The sequence below is a fragment of the Dromiciops gliroides genome, chromosome 6 (genome assembly GCF_019393635.1).
Source record: "Dromiciops gliroides isolate mDroGli1 chromosome 6, mDroGli1.pri, whole genome shotgun sequence".
NCBI classification, from domain to species: Eukaryota; Metazoa; Chordata; class Mammalia; order Microbiotheria; family Microbiotheriidae; genus Dromiciops; species Dromiciops gliroides.
In genome coordinates this window covers 189,991,643-190,008,811 of record NC_057866.1, presented here as the reverse complement: position 1 = coordinate 190,008,811, position 17,169 = coordinate 189,991,643, and the positions used below count along the sequence as shown (strand labels likewise).

The 17,169-nt window shown below is 37.6% G+C and overlaps 1 protein-coding gene across 1 annotated transcript; it reads left to right on the top strand.

Annotated features, from left to right (window-relative positions):
• The first annotated feature begins 6,181 nt into the window (after nt 1-6,181).
• Nucleotides 6,182-12,887, top strand: LOC122732173 (probable E3 ubiquitin-protein ligase TRIML1). Its single transcript, XM_043972305.1, has 5 exons — nt 6,182-6,319; nt 6,762-6,857; nt 7,430-7,660; nt 11,211-11,355; nt 12,346-12,887. Exons 1-5 carry the CDS (start codon nt 6,182-6,184, stop codon nt 12,885-12,887), a joined length of 1,152 nt encoding a protein of 383 aa, XP_043828240.1.
• The last annotated feature ends 4,282 nt before the right edge of the window (nt 12,888-17,169 follow it).

Here is a 17,169-nt window from a genome sequence, read left to right as displayed (position 1 = left end):
CTTACTTGCTGACTTATTTATTTACTTACTTACCTACTTGCTTGCTTACTTACAGTTTGCTAGCTGTGTAACCCTGGGCAAGTCACTTAAACATGTTTGATTCAGTTTCCTCATCTGCAAAATAAGCTGAGAAAGGAAGTGTTAAATCACACTAGTATCTTTGCAAAGAAAATCTTCAATGATGTCACCAAGTCTGACATAACTAAATTGACCAAACAACAAATCCATTGTGATCTCCATCTTTAGAAGTTTCACCTGTGTAAGTGAAACACCAAAGAACAAATATGAATTATCTTATATAACAACAAAGGCCTAGTTCATTAATGTTCTTCAGGAAATAAGAAAGGAATCCTAATGAGTACTCATGAAATGATACTACCATGAAGCCACTTTTGAGAAGAGTAGAACCTTATTCTTATTAGAATGAGGGGACAACTAGATGATGCAGCATAGTGAATGACATTCTGGGAGTCAAGAGTTGAAATCTGGCCTGAAATACTTACTAGCTTTACAACCCTGGGAAAGTGGTTTAACCCCTAACTGCCTCAGTTGCCTCAACTGTAAAAGGAGGACAACAGCACCTACCTTTCAGAGTTGTTGTAAGGTTCAAATGAGATAATATTTGTAAAACACTTTGTAGCCCAAAGTTGGGTACATAGTAGGCTATACCTAAATGCATATTCTCCTTGCTTTTTCCATTAGTGATTTGGATGATTTCCCCTATCAGAAAATTGTTTGTGTAAAGCATAATGTCTTCTGTGGGAAACAAAGTTGTGTTATTCTGTTTCAGTTTTATTTGTTCATATACTTGAATTCCACTGAGTAATAGCTACATTAACAAAAGGGACATCTCATGATTAATATATGTCTCTTTGTTTCCTTACTACAATTCTATATATAAAAGCATCAAAATTTGATCTTTCAATTTTACTCCTCCTTTCCCTCATCAACTCCTGCTTTTCTAAACTGTGACACTTTCTTCTACTAACCTCTCCCCTTTATGCTCTTTTCTACCTTCTGCCCCTTCCATCATTCCCCTTGTCAAATGTTTTTGCTTCCTCTTCCATATTCTTTTTCATTTTCATTTTCTCACTGCTGCTTCTCTACCCATTTCCAACTTCTGCCCAACCACACTCCTGCTTCTACCCAGATGTTATTAAGCAAAGTCAAATATTCAAAAACCTGGACACCTAGTCTCCCTATGTCTCTCTCTTTTTTTGCAGGGCAATGAGGGAGGGTTAGGTGTCTTCCCCAGGGTCACACGGCTAGTAAGTGTCAATTGTATGAGGCCAGATTTGAACTCAGGTCCTCCTGAATCCCAGGCCAGTGCTTTATCCACTGTGCCACCTAGCTGCCCCCCCCATCTCTTAAATATAAACAAATAAAAAATGAATAAATAAATGGTTGAATAAGGAATATATATATATATAAATAGATAAATCATTAAATAAATAAATAGATGAGTGAGCAAATGGACAAATAAAGATTTGATGAATGAATGAACAAAAAATAAATAGCTGCATAAATGAATAAATAAACAAATAAATAAATAGCTGCATAAATAAACAAACAAACAAGCAAATAAATGAATGAATGAATGAATGAATGAATGAATGAATGAATGAATCAGACAAAGAAGAAATTTTGACCCAGCCTCTATCTTTCAGAGCCAGAAGCATGGTTCAGCCAACGCTTAGTGAGCCTCAGACTGTATTACTCCTCTGCCCAACACAGGAAGAGAAATCTTGCAAATGTGAATACAAATTCCTGCTGGAAAAGAAATGATTCCTGTCTCTCTAGAAGGAAGGATATAATAGGGCATGGGTGCAAATCACATATATTAAGTTCCTATTTTAGGTCAGGAGACAGCCACAACTGGAGTGAGATAAACACCTGAATGAAGACAGATAGACCTCAACAAAATTCTAATAAAAAAGGTAAAATAAGAAATCTACAAGAACAAATGTTTTAGTGAATACATTATACTAAATCAGAAATCTGTAAGCAAAGCAATACAAAAGTGGAGAGGAAAGTGAGATAAGAGATTGAAGAAAGATGGTTTTCAAAATAAATTTTGGTTGGGGAAGGCTATCCGTTGCTTCTCTGATTCATCTTTCTTGTTCAGAAACAAATGTTCGGTCAAATCATAGTGAACTTCAGGTTTTTTTTCCTCCTAAGCCCCATGCTTAGAGAGATTACTTGAAGGTGTGAATACAGGTTGCTATAGATCAATAGACCATTCTGAAACTGTCTAGAAGGGTTGTTTAATTTTGTCTGGATCAATCTGACCAAAATAATAAACAAATATACAAACCCAAAAATAAATGAACAAATGGAGAGGAGGGGAGGGAGGGCAGGCAGTAGATAAATTGTTTTTGTTGTTCATCTGTTTAAGCTGTGTCTGAGTCTTTCTGACCCCTTTTGCAGTTTTCTTGGCAAAGATACTGGAGTGGTTTGCCATTTGCCTTTCCTTTTTCCCTCATTTTATAGGTAAGGAACTCAGGAAAACAGGGTTAAGTGACTTTCCCAGGGTCAGAAACAAGTAAATATCTGAGTCCAAACTTGAACTCAGGAAGATGAGTCTTCCTGACTTCAGGCCAGATGCTCCAACCACAGTGCCACCTAGGTGCCAATGGATAGAGAGGCAGACAAAAAACAAGGAATACATGGTGATGGAACAGAGAAAAAATAAGAGAAGACAGTGATTACTGTCTTTAGCCTCAACTGCAGATCTTCTGGACCTGGTGTAAGGTCAGGGAAGGATTGATAGCAAAACAGAAGAGCAACGAGACACTCTGTCTCTAGGTTTTCCCATCCCAAGCCATTTCTAACCATGTTCTCCTCACATTCCAGAGTTTGCTGAATCCATCAACAAGAACCAAGAGCTCTCTGTCACTTAAGGCTTCATGAACCTTCATTCCATTCCCCTCAAAAAAGTGGTGAGGTCAGCTATAACCATATTACCTAGGTAGTGTTGCTTTTGTTCAGTCATTTCTGTTGTGTTTGATTCTCCTTGATTGCATTTGGGTTTGCTTAGCAAAGATATTGGAATAGATTGCCATTTCCTGCTCTAGTTCATTTTATACATGAGAAACTGGGGTAAACAGGAATAAGAAACTGAAAGATCCAGGGTTATTGCTAGACCAAAGGAACCATAAGGGCTACAAAAGTTTCACTTCATCAGGGGAAATAAGACATTTACACCAGAAAACCACCGTGTATTAATAAATTGGTTATATTAAATATTGCATGTACAAGAAGGAAATAGGGAAGGCCAGAGATGAAGAAACAGAAAGAGACTGAGTCAGCAAAATATTTTTTTTCAAAATAAACTTTTATGCTAACTACTACTCTTCTACTCATTCTCATTCACCCTCCTTTCCAGAAAGTCATCACATCAAAGACATTTTAAAACTGAGATTTAATCATGGAGATTTAAAAATAAGATTCTCAACAATGTCTACAATGAAGATTGAATCATTTGCATATGCCTACTGACCTGATGAATTAAGATAATTCTGACCTGAAGTGACTTGAATTGTGAACACCATTGTGAATTGTAGACCATTACTCTGAAGAAAAAAAAAGTGTGAACTCAGCCAGTCCCATAACAGAGATTTGAAGCAATGTGAGGACATAGGAATTTTCATCTTTTCTGGGCAGGGGAAAATGAGAGGCTAAAAAGGGGGAACCCTTTAAAAGACTCAAGCAATTCAGTCATAAAAAAAAGTCTTCTTGGTAGAGCTCAAGGGAAAGAGCTGGCATTATGTATCCTGAATGGAGTATCAGAGAAGAAAGGAATCAGAGGAAAGTTTTGCTTGTAACTGAAGGTCAAGAAAACTCTGACCTGAAGGGTATAGGTGTCAATAACATTGTGAATTGTAGCTCATTAGTACTCAAAAAGATGAGAACACTGCCCTATACCAGAGTTGGGAAGCACTATCAAGACACATGAGTTCTCAACTTTTGTGGGTGGAGTCAAGGGAGAGGCTAACCAAAGGAAGACATATAAAAAGATCTCAACAATTCAGTCATGGCACCTTTTACTGGTAAATCTCAAGAGAAAGAGCTAGCATTATCAATCCTGAGAAAATTATCTGAGCAGAACAGAATCTGAGGTAAGCTTCTCTAAGGATTTTTTTTTAATATATATACTTAAAAGAGCCAACTCAGTCCAATAAAGGAATCATAAGTTAAAGAAGGAGACCCAGAAATACCACTATTAGGTCTTTTTCCCAAAGAGATCATTAAAAAAGGGAAAAGGACCCACATGTACAAAAATATTTATAGCTGCTCTTTTTGTGGTGGCAAGGAATGGGAAATTGAGAGGTTGTCCATCAAATGAGAAATGGCTGAAAAAGTTGTGGAATAATGAATGTAATGGAATACTATTGTGCTGTAAGAAACAATGAGCAGGCAGATTTCAGAGAAACCTGGAAGGATTTGCATGAACTGATGATGAGTGAGATGAGCAGAACTGGGAGTACATTGTACACAGTATCATCAACATTCTTTGTCGATCAACTGTGATAGACTTGATTCTTCTCAGCAATAGAAAAGTACAAGATAGACCCAAAGGACTCATGATGGAAAATTCTCTCCAAATATAGAAAAAAAAAGAACTGTGGAATATGGATGCAGATTGAACCATACTATTTTTTTGCTTTTGGTGGTGGTGTTTTTCTTTTTTGAGGTTTTTCCTTTTTTGCTCTGATTCTTCTTTCACAGCAAAACTAATTCAGAAACATGTTTAATGTGAGTGTACATATATAACCTATATCAGATAACTTGCTTTCTTGGGGAGGAGGGGAGGAGGGAGAAAAAATTGAAACTAGAAATCTTATAAAAACAAATGTAGAAAACTATCTCTACATGTAAATGGAAAATTTTAAAAAGATATTTTATAACTTAAAACAAAGATTGGGTTCACAGCCAAGTTTGGCTCTGAGGAAGAGTTGAGCAAGCCCAGATCCCTCCCATATTTGCAAAGGTCGGGGATTGGGAGTGTGCAATATTTCATAGTCCAGGCATATTTTCTGTGTTTATTGGTTTTTGCTGCAATGCTATTTTCTCTTTATTTTTAAAATTTGGGAGATAAGGAAAGGGGAAAGGATATTTTCAGGAAGGAATGTGGCATAAAAATAAAGATATCTATAAAGTTCAATTAAAAATGGAATAAACAGAGAAGAAAAAAAGAGAGGCTTAGGGGAAAAATATGTGAGTTAAGGTCGGTGATATGGCAGGGTGGGGAAGTTAAGTGTACAGAGAAAAATCACTGGATTTTCCTTTCCTGATTGTCATATTAAATTATGAGAAATGTAATTATCCTGAGTCTTCAAAATGAGATCAGTTATTCTTAAACTGTTCAATAAAATGATAAGGTTAGACAAACTGGGGAAATCCAGTAGTATTTAAAATTAAGATTATTTCTTCAGAAAATGTTGATGCTTAATGTAAGGGAAGAGGAAGAGAAGGGGAGGGTAAGAAATAGTCAAAGAGAATCCCCATCATCTAGGTTCCTTGGGGAGGGATCTCAGTTCCAGCTCTGGGGCTTCAACTTCCATGGTCCCTGGGGAAAAACTGGCTCTATACAAGAAATCAGCTCTTTAGCCTCGTCAAGATGACAAGGGATGAGGCCCAATTGTAAGACAGGTTTAGTGGACTCTAGTTTAGCCCACAGTCTCTGAGACCCAGGACTCTTAGGTTCCCTGCTTCTATTTGAAGGCAGGCCTGATACTTGGGATCCCTGATGGATCTGTGCAGGATGTGTCATAGAAGTGGAGCCACCTTTTTGCATACGCATTATTGCCTATAACTTATAACACAATTCGTACACAATTTTTGAGATGGTATGGATATCACAGGAATACCCTGGTCCAATTTTTCACTGACTCTTTCTTCACAAGTCTAGGAACATGGATGTCAATTGTTAATTGAAAAGCCTCAAGGAGGATCTCACTTGCTCTATATGTCTGGGTAACTTCACTGACCCAGTGGCCATAGATTTTGCACATAGTGTCTTCTCCAGTGCAGAAAGGGAGCTGATGACACATTCTCCTGTCCAGAGTGCCAAGGAGTCATAAATTACAGCAATTTGATACCTAACAAGAGCCTTCAGAAGCTGTCCATCACTGGAAAAATGCTCAGGCCTCATTTACTGCACAGCATAGTGAACCTGACCATGTGTGATCAACATGGGGAACAAAAGAAGCTCTTCTGTGAGGAAGACCAGAAATCCCTCTGTGAATCTTGTTCACAAGCCCCAGAACACAAGGATCATCATGTTCTCTCCATGGACAAGGCTGCTGAAAAGTACAAGGTAAGAGTGTCTACTCACTAGATATGCATGCCAAAGGAGAATTGGTGTCTGTTCATTCAACTCTCTTTGTGACCAGTAAGGTTCACTGCCACATTGGGCCCACAGCTCAACCAACATTGCCCAAGGAAAACCTAAAGACTTCATAATCCCCACAAAATAGATGCCATAACTACTTATGAATTCAAATCCAAATTCACATTCAATTTATTCTCATTTGTTCTAATAAGTCTTCTATTTCATTTTCTTTATCTACAAAAGTCTGAAAATTATAATAATACCAACGCCTCAGAGTTATCATCAGCATCCAAGGAATAACAGACATCATATATTTGCTAGACTTAAAATGCTGTATTAGTGTCAGGTATTATTAAATTATAATTCTCAAATTTGGGGGACACTTCCTTCTAAAAATAGTTTTCACAAGACTCTGCTTTTCTTGCAGGACAAGCTCCAGAAGATATGGAATATCTTGCAGAGAAGAGAAGAGAAATTTAAAATTGCATTGAACAAAGTGAAAAGGAGAGAGGATTATTGTAAGGTCCGTGTTTAGCTGTTTTTCTGCAGAAAATGTAAGAGTTGCATTGTCTGTTTGAGACCTTCTCAGAAGGAAGAGATAATCATGAAAATGGCAGGCAAATCATGTTTTTGCAAAGGATCAAATCCATATTCATGATCAAGGGATGAAATACATTGTTGCAATAACAGGTGAACATTTTGATACCTAATGGCAGTAGAAGAACTTTGTTTTTTTTTTTTTTCCTGTAAACTGCTATAATATATTTATTAAGAAATGGGTTACAGAAAGCATTTGGGTATTTTGCGGCAGAAAATGATCTCTGGTGGATTTGTGAGAACCTTTCCTTTACCCAATATTTCTTTCTGTTATTCCCAACATTAACTACCCATTGGAAAAAGACCCTCATAAATAGTATACTCCAAAAGTGCTGAAATGGGAGATGTGGGCCTAGCAGTCAAAAACGTGTGCCTGGTCCCTGAATTCTTGAATTCTCTTAGAAAACTACTTGCATTTAATAGAGAGGACAAAGCTTTGCCACTCATCTCTTCTCTCAAGAACTTTTCATTTCTTTATCCTAAATTCTTTTGGTACAGGAGGATGTAAAGGCTCATAAAAAATCAGTTATATCTGAATATGAGAAAATATACCAGTTCTTACGGAATGAAGAAAATCAACACCTGCTAAGATTGGAAGAGGAATTCAGAAACAACATGACAAAACTTAAGGCAAACAAGGCCAAATTATCACAACAAATCCAAAATCTGCAAAGAATGCAATTAGATGTGGAAGATACTTTGGACAAGGCACCATTAGAAATGCTCCAGGTGAGTGCATAAAATAAACATGTAAAATTGCTTCAGAAATTACAAACATAAGGTACTTGACCTATAGGACACTAAGAGAATGTCCCCAGGGTCAGTTCGGGCTGTTTACTGGATTCTCCAAATACCTGTTTCTATTCTGGTGGGCATGGCTGTGAATCAATCTATTGAAGGCAGACAATGGAGAGCACAGGCATTCTCAAAGAACAGACCCTTCAACACAAAAGTGTGTTATGACTTTCAATACCTGTCTTATGTTGGATGGAATTCAAATTTGCAATCACATAAACCTTCTTCAACCTTTCTGTCTCCCAGAGTGACCACATGCCTCATTCTTCCTTGAAAAAGTTGTTAGGTAGATTGTCCCTTGACAGCCCTTTCCAGAAGAAATAGTTTATAATTCTATACTTCCTTATGGCAAAACATAACATGTTGCTATGAGCAAAAATGTTTTAAAAATGCATCAGATTAAGCATTTATAAAGTACCTATTTTGTGTCAGGTATTATACTGGGCTCTGAAGATAACAGTAAAGAAGATGAAGGAGTCCAGATTGAAAAGTATGTAGCCATTAACTTGAGAAAGCATCTAGGACCTATATAAAGAAATGTAGAATGAACAGAAAGAGATATAATATGTTAGTTTGAAGGAGAAACACAGAACATTTGGAAAAGGACAGAATGAGGAAAAACTGAAAGAGAATGGCAAACCAAAGCTATATCTTCAAGGAAATGAGGAACTAGCTCTAGGCTGCTGAGTTGAGGAGAGAGTCCATTCCTGGCTTGGAAGATTTCCAGAGAATTGGCTCAAAAATTTGAGAATCTTTAATGGAGAGGCTTGCTTTCTCTTTCTGAGGCAAAATTTGAGGGGCCATACTAAGGATGTGTAATGGGTCAAGAAGAAAAGGTTCTGAGTGGAAGAAAAGATTCAAATCTATGTCCCAAAAGTAAATCCACATAAATCATCAGCCTATTTATACTTGACCAACAAAGCTCAGCAGCAAGAGAAATTCCATTTAAAATAAATGTAGGACAGCTAGCTTTTTTTTGTGAGGCAATTGGGGTTAAGTGACTTGCCCACGGTCACACAGCTAGTAAGTGTTAAGTGTCTGAGGCTGGATTTGAACTCAGTTACTCCTGACTCCAGGGCCTGTGCTCTATCCACTGCACTGCCTAGTTGTATATGTGTATATATATATACATATAAATATACATATATATAAAGATATAAAAAACCTATATAAGATTTCTTGCTGTCTTGGGGAGGGAAACAGGAGGGAGGGAGAAAAAAATTGAAACTAGAAACCTATAAAAACAAATGTTGCAAACTATCTATACATGTAACTGGAAAATAATAAAATACTTTTAGGGGGAAAAAAGATTCCCTAGAACCCCTAAGGGGGACTCAGGTATGTCTAGGTTCTCTGTAAATGGTACCAGTCCCCCCACTGATTGTATTCCCCCAAATGTAGGGGGTGATCTTATGCAACATTTAGCCATTAACAATCAAATCAGATTTTACAAAGGAACATGTACTTTGAAATGTATAATTACAAATATGCAAACTTACTCCTCCAATACTCATAAGGCATAATTCTCCTTCTCTCCCCTTCCCCCAACATCTCAGTCTCTGGAAAGCTTACCTTGACTCCTATAGAATGCAGTCCCACTTCGGAATTTCATCCCTTCACCACCACCACTACTCCACCAATCTCTACACCCTGGCTTTTCTTTGCTTTTGTGAGAAAATAATGGGATTTGGCAGACACCCAAAGGCCCCACCTGGAGATTGATTTAGAATTGATTGAATTAAGTGAGACTGACTGAGAGACTGACTGAGAACCTAGTTAAAGTTAATCAAATCAAAATCACACCTGGCCAGCCCTAAATAGGATATTGTTCTCAGAAGCTAAGGACTTTGAACTCAACAAGAGACAACCCTAAAGTCCAGGGAACAAACGTATTTGTGTGACACTGAAGGATGGCCTCTTGGGGTGGGGGGGGGCAGAGGGAGGCGTGAAGCAGGAAATAGGAAGTAAGGCTGGCTCCCTGGCTCTGTTTCCCCCTCCCCACCCCGCCAAGAGGCCACAGGGTGGCAGAAGGGAAGGAGAAGAAGGAGGCCAGGCTGAACCCTAGGGTGGATAGATAGTCTTCTACTTAATGTTTCTGAACTCCACATATTCTCTCTCTACTATGCTTTAATAAATGCTCAATGCCCCCCACCCCCAAAGAAGAAGAAGTAATGTTTAAACTTTTGTCTTCATGGTTTTATGGCCTATATCAAGCCATATTATCACCAGCCAAGATATTTTCCAAAATAATTTTGTCTGCCTTTGGAGGTGGTAAAGCTCCCTGCCATGAGAAGTTTCTTAAAGGAGCCTTAATGGCCATTTGTGTAAAATTCTCTAGACATCTTTCTTGTACCTGTGAGAGGTTGACCTAGGTGACCTCTGAGGTCTTTTCTAACTCTAAGGTGCTATTTTTTTGTGGGGCAATGAGTGTTAAGTGACTTGCCCAGGGTCACACAGCTAGTAAGTATCAAGTGTCTGAGACCAGATTTGAACTCAGGTCCTCCTGAATCCAGGGCCAGTGGTTTATCCATGGTGCTACCTAGCTGCCCCCTAAGGTGCTATTTTAATTCCCAAAATAACCAACACAGCATTCTCTTTCCAGTGCCATGGAGGTGTGGTCTGATGATTTCTTAGGCTTTAGAAATTATTCCCTCATTAACAAAAGGACCCTGGAAGTAAACCTCAGTTTAAGCTTATGGGTTCCATTCAAATTTCATTTTTTGTGAAGATAAGACCACAACTCTTTAGTCTCAAAACCCACATTTCCCTTTCACATAAAACCAAAAAGGGTGACTGCTCATCTCCCAGATGCCCAAATCTTTTCCAACTTCCTCATTTGCTCTTCTCTCACACAGTGTAAGTTAAGATGACTGTCAAATGATTTTTCTGCTTAAGGGAGGGAGAGAGGGGGCAGCTAGATGGAGCAGTGGATAGAGTACCAGCCCTGGAGTCAGGAGTAACTGAGTTCAAATCCAGCCTCAGACACTTAACACTTACTAGCTGTGTGACCGTGGGCAAGTCACTTAACCCCAATTGCCTCACAAAAAAAAAAAAAGGAGGGAGAGAGAAAAGTAGTGTAGAATGGTACTCTTCTCACCATGAAGTAATTTCTCCAACTTCAGGAAGGAGGTATAGGCATGAGGACAACCAAAGAGCAGTCAAAGGCTACCTCTAAACAATTCTGCTGAGACATAAATTGTGCAGACTCGGTAATGACTCTGGGAAAGTGTTCTAAGGGAGTGACAGCTCTGTGGGGCAGTGTGTCTAGGCTGTATGAGAAAGAAAATATTCGAGAAATAGATTAAGGAGCAGAACACTAAGTCTCTTTATTTTCTCCCCTCAGGTTATGAAAATCCCATTGGAAAGGTAAGCTTTCATTCTTTGTTCAACTTAGAAATACAGAATCTGAGGGGGAATGTGATTTTTGGAGGGGGCTAATTGGGATCTACTCTGATGGAACACAATGAAGAATCTGACCTGATAGGGCTCTGGAGCTCTGTGTAGAGCAAATGTAACCAAGTGTCTTTGCAGGAATGAGGAGCAGCTACATGAAGAGCATAAGGTTTATTCCTCTACCTGGAGCACCTGCCCCATCACTGCATTGAGAGAAATGCTCATGAACTACCAGAGTAAGTTACCCATATCATGCTCAATTAACATTTGGGAAATTCCCAGGACTGCCCATGTTCTTTGCAATGGATTTGTTCAGTGTGCTAGCATGCACAAATGGCCTCAGCCTCTGCTATCCCATAGGAGCCATGTCCAGGTTTCCTGTTCTATCTCTTGCCACTGGAGCCAGATGGCTCCTGAGGGTAGAGTGAGGCTGATGACTTTGCACAGCCCTACCTCATTTAAATCCAATTCACTCCCAAGTCATGACATGTCCTTCCTGATGTCATGGTTCTCTTTGACAATGAAGGACATAAAACAGCTATCCCAAATAGATTATATCAACCTTCACATGATTTATTCAGTCATTTTAGTTGTATCTGTCTCTTTGTGACTCCATTTAAAGTGTTTTCCTGGCAAAATTAAGGGATGGGTTTGCCATTTTTCTCCAGCTTATTTTAGAGATGAGGAAACTGAGGCAAACATCATTTAGTGACTTCCCCAGGATCACAGATAATAAAGATCTGAGACCAAATTTGTGCTCTGGTCTTCCTGACTCCAAGCCTGATGCTGTAGCACTATGCCACCCAGTACTCTCTCTACTGTGGCAATGAACAATTCTCACATGGCTACTAAGGTGCTTTCTGGTTTTCCAGTTTGGTATCTCACCAGGCCTGAATGATCCTATTTATTTCACCCATTATCTCAGTTTTTTCTTAAATAGCTGGACCATTTCACAGCTCTTCAAGCAGTAAATTCATGTGGATAATATATCACTTCATTTTACATACAAGGAGACTATGGCACTGGAAAGGTAAATTGATTGTCCAAGTACAGGTGTCAGGGGGAGGATGATCTACACAATAGTTCTTATATAACCCCAAATGAATTGTGACTTGAGTCTCATAGTGTGAGATTGTTCAGGATTAGTGAATTATTTTTTAGTTTTTGGTTTTAGCCATCAAGTTCTGCAAGCCAAAGTTAATTATCCTTTTTTTCCTTTTCTCTAGGAGACATAACTCTGGATCCTGAAACAGCTCATCCTTGTCTAATCTTGTCTGAAGATTTGAAGCATGTCAAGTGTGGAAGTGTCCCAAAGGACCTTCTTGGCAATGAAGAAAGATCTGAGGATGCTTTCGTTGTATTGGGGGCCCAAACCTTTACTTCAGGCAAACACTATTGGGAGGTAGAGTGGGGAAATAATACAGAGTGGGAATTGGGTGTATGTAAAGATTCAGGCAGTCAAAATGGGAACCTCTCCATATTACCTGATGATGTAACTGCCCTAGAAGGCTTCAGATCTGTAAAGGATGTCTTCATCTGGAAATTAAAAGATATCCTTATTGAGAGTGAGCCCATAGATAAGATGGGAATTTTTCTTGATTATGAAAAGGGACACATAGCATTTTACAATGTTATAGAAGAAACCCTTATCTTCAGTCCCCCAGACATTATCTTTCATGGGACTCTTCGCCCTTACTTTGCTCTTTCCATTAATGATGAAGAAGGAAGTCTTGCATCACTCAGTATATGTCCCAAGAGTAATAAGTGACAAGTGACTGGAAATGAATCTAAAAAATGACTTTCTATTCATTTGAAATCTTGTGGAAATGGTCATTAAAGTTATAGATGATTTTTCAAAAGCAATGAAAATAAAGTCCATCTTGTTTGCACTTGGTACCAATATTAGTGTCTTTCATTTTGTGTTAAAACATTATTCCCTACATTAAATTGAATTGGATGAAATACACAAATATTATTTCTAAGATAGAATCATATTTTATATATGTGTGTGCATACACAACCATATATGCATGTACATGTGCATACATAAAGAGATGCAAAAGACCTATCACTATGGCCTGGAAAATAGGAGGCAAGATGGAGACTGGCATCCCTTGAACCTTACTCTCATTGGAATTTGCTAAAAGAGGGAATAATATACAATTCACAATTGGGTACAGAAATCAATTTTATCCTATGGGGAAGAAGGAGGGGAGTACGATAATTAAAGCATGAAACTGATAGAAATAAGGGCAGATTGTGGGTGGCAGTGTTAGAAGCAAAACACTGATTAGGAGGAACCAGGGGGAAAGAAGACAGAGAGAGAAAAATAAACAGTGAGGGGGTGGGAAATTGAATGGAGGGAAATATACAGTAATCATAACTGTGAATGTGAATAGGATGATCTCAGGCATAAAATGGAAGGGGATAATATTAACTCTCTTTTCATAATTTTCATGGATCACTCATTTCTTTTCACCATTTTCCTTCTACCTCTCAAATGATTTTTGAAATCCCTTTTGATCTGTTCCAGGAATTATTGGGGGGGGGGAGCTTATGTTCAATTCATATATTTATTTGAGGTTTTTCATGTAGCTGTTTTATTTGGTTGCCTACTTCTGGGTTTGTGTTTTGATCTTCGCCATTTCCAAAACAATTTTCTTTGATCACTTTCTTTGTTGTTGTTGTTGTTGTAATGCTCCATAAACAAGGAATTACAAAGGAGAACATGACTTTGTGTAAGTATAAGAGTAAAAATAAAATGAGGCTCCAAACTAGCACCATCAAAAAACACGAAACATTGAAGAGATGGATGAGCTGAAGCTGAACTTACAGGATGATGCAGAGAAGAATCACAGAAAACAGTCACACTGAAATGCATTGTGGTGGATGACTAGGTTGCACAGTGTTGACTCTGGAGTCAGGGGAACCTGAGTTCAAATTTGGCCTAAGACACTTACTAGCAGTGTAACCCTAGGCAAGTCACTTAAACGTGTTTGATCTAGTGTCCTCATTACAAAAGGAAATGTTAAACCATTCTAGTATCTTTGCCAAGAAAATCTTCAGTAATGTCACAAAAATTGCGACAAAACTAAATTGACCAAACAACAAATGCCTTGTGATCACCATCTTTAGAAGTGACACCTATGTAAGTGAAACACCAAAGAACAAATTGGAATTATAATCTCATATGACAACAAAGGCATGGTGGTCTCTGCCTAGTTAGTCAGTGCCCTTCAGGAAATAAGAAAAGAATCCTAATGAGTACTCATGAAATGATACTACCTTCAAGCCACTTTTGAGAAGGGCAGAGCTTAATTCTTATTAGAATGAGAGGGCAGCTAGATGATACAGTGTAAAAAGTGATATTCTGGGGCAGCTAGGTGGCACAGTAGATAGAGCACCAGCCCTGGAGTCAGGAGTACCTGAGTTCAAATCTGGCCTCAGACACTTAACACTTACTAGCTGTGTGACCCTGGGCAAGTCACTTAACCCCAATTGCCTCACTAAAAAAAAAAATAAATAAATAAATAATTTTTAAAAAAGTAGTGATATTCTAAGTGTCAGGAAGGTCTGAGTTGAAACATGGCCTGAGACACTTACTAGCTTTACAACCCTGGGCAAGATGCTTAACCCCTACCTACCTCAGTTGCCTCAACTGTAAAATGAGGATAACAGCACCTATCTTTCACAGTTCTTATAAGATTCAAATGAGATCACATGTGCAGAGAAAACAAGAGAGATTTAAAATTGCATTGAACATATTGAGAAGGATAAAGGAATATTGTAAGATCAGTGTTAATCTGCTTTCCTATAGAAGAAGTAAGAGGTCCATTGTTCCTCTGAGGTCCTTATCAGAAGGAATAGCTAATGATGAATATGGTTGAAAAAAACATGTTTTTGCAAAGGATCAGATTCATATTCATGATCAAGGATGAAATATATTGTTGTAATAATGACAGGTGAACACTTTGATACCTAATGCCAGTAGAAGAACTTTGTTTTCCTGTAAATTGCTCAAATATATTTATGAAGAAATGGGTTCCAGACAGAATTTGGGTATGTTCAAGGTGAAAATGATCTCTGGTGGATTTTTGAAATCTTTTCCTTTATACAATATTTCTCTCTGTTGATGCCATCCTTAACTAGAACTTCAAGAAATAGCTTATCTCATAAGTCCTGAAATGGGACATATGGACCTCACATTTAAAAAGTGCCTATTTTGGTTTTGCATCACTGCTCTGATTTTTTCTCTTGTAACAGGATTAATGCAGAAATAGGATTAATGTTATTATGTGTATATATATGTGTGTGTATATATCTATATCTATATGTATAGAGATATATAGATATAACCTATGTCAGATTAGCTGCTGTCTAGGGGAGGGGGGGAGGGAGGGGAGGGAGGGAGAAAAATCTGAAATTGTAAAGCTTGTATAAACAAAAGTTGAGAACTATCTTTACATGTAACGGAAAAAATAAAATACCTTATACATAAAAAAAGTAATTCATGTTGGTAAAGGCTCTCTTAATCTGTAAATTAATCCTTCAGATTCTACAAGGTTGAGGTGCAAGACAACTTACTAGAAGGTTGAGTTATGATATAAAATCTTAAACAACTCCTTGGGCTATTCAAATGGAGAACTGTTTAATTTCTGTGAAACATGCCACTTTCTTGTGAGCATTAAGTCTTAAGTGCCTCTGCTTGCAAGGACTGCTTCAAAAAGGGAGAAAAAAAAGCCTCCCTGTGTAAAGTATAGAGCCAAAGCACATGCCACTAACTAGGAAAAGCTGATTGGTAATTACTTGGTTCTATTTCAAGTTTTAAAAAGTCCTAATATTGTTTTAAGGTAATATGCTTATAGTTTATAATTTAGTTACTGTTAAAAAGGAAACTAATGGGTTAGGAAGCTACTGGTCTGCTGGCCACATGTTCTGAAGTACTATGATTAAGCAAACATTTGGAAAATTTTGAGGGAAAAAAAGAGGAACATAATGTTACTTTAAGTACCTGCTTGCAATGAAAAGGTCTGTGGGAATCTGGGAAGAACTAAAAAGTAATTGAGTTTGATTGGAACATCTAGTTTGATATTTACAGTCTTGCAAACTAAAGTACTGGTCAATTTAAAAGTAACTTTTAAATTGGTGTGTATCTGTGTTATAATATTAGAAACAAATGTAAATTATAAGACCCCCTACTTGTTTTATTATATAGGAGTAATTTCTAATGATTGATCTTTGTACCAGGATAATTTTAAACTCAAAAAGAAAAAAACCTGAAAGATATTAAGTGAAACATTTTACATGTTTGTGTCTCCTGGTCTCACTGCTACTCCATGAGAGTAAAAATTTGCTATTTAAGATAAAATATTTTGGAACTGTAATTAATATTGTTTTGAGTTTTGAATTCAAGTAAAGTTGCCTGATGAATCATTAATTTAGTATTCCACCGCTCCAGAGAATGCCACAAGTTACTCAGGGAATGTACTGCTACAGGTGGAGGTTATCTGGGGAAAAGCCAAGAGAACTATCTTGGTCTCACTCAATGTAGAATTCCTTCTGGCTCATTTTCCTCATTGTGTTCCCACTGAACAGGAAATGTTTCCCACCTGGCTATTCCTGAATCTATCTGGATATGAGGTACAATTATTACTGCATGACTGGTTGTCACCTATGACTCTTACCCGGAATCAAACAGAGTAAAAGATGTTTTAATACTGGCTGTTATAAGCATGTCCCCCAACACTACCCCATTAGATAGATTCGTTATCTATGCCTTTCATTTTTTTGGATCAAAATCCCATATATAGCTACTAATTTCTTTTCTTTCTTTTTTATCTATCTATCATCTATCATCCATTCATTCATCCATTGATTTATTCATCCATCTATCCATTCATTCTTTATTTATTTATTCATGCATTCATTCATTCATTTATCTATTCATTCACTCATTCATCCATTTATTTTTTATTTATTCATCCATCCATGCATTCATTCATTTACTTATTTATTCATTCATTAATCATTAATTTATTTAGGATTTCCCC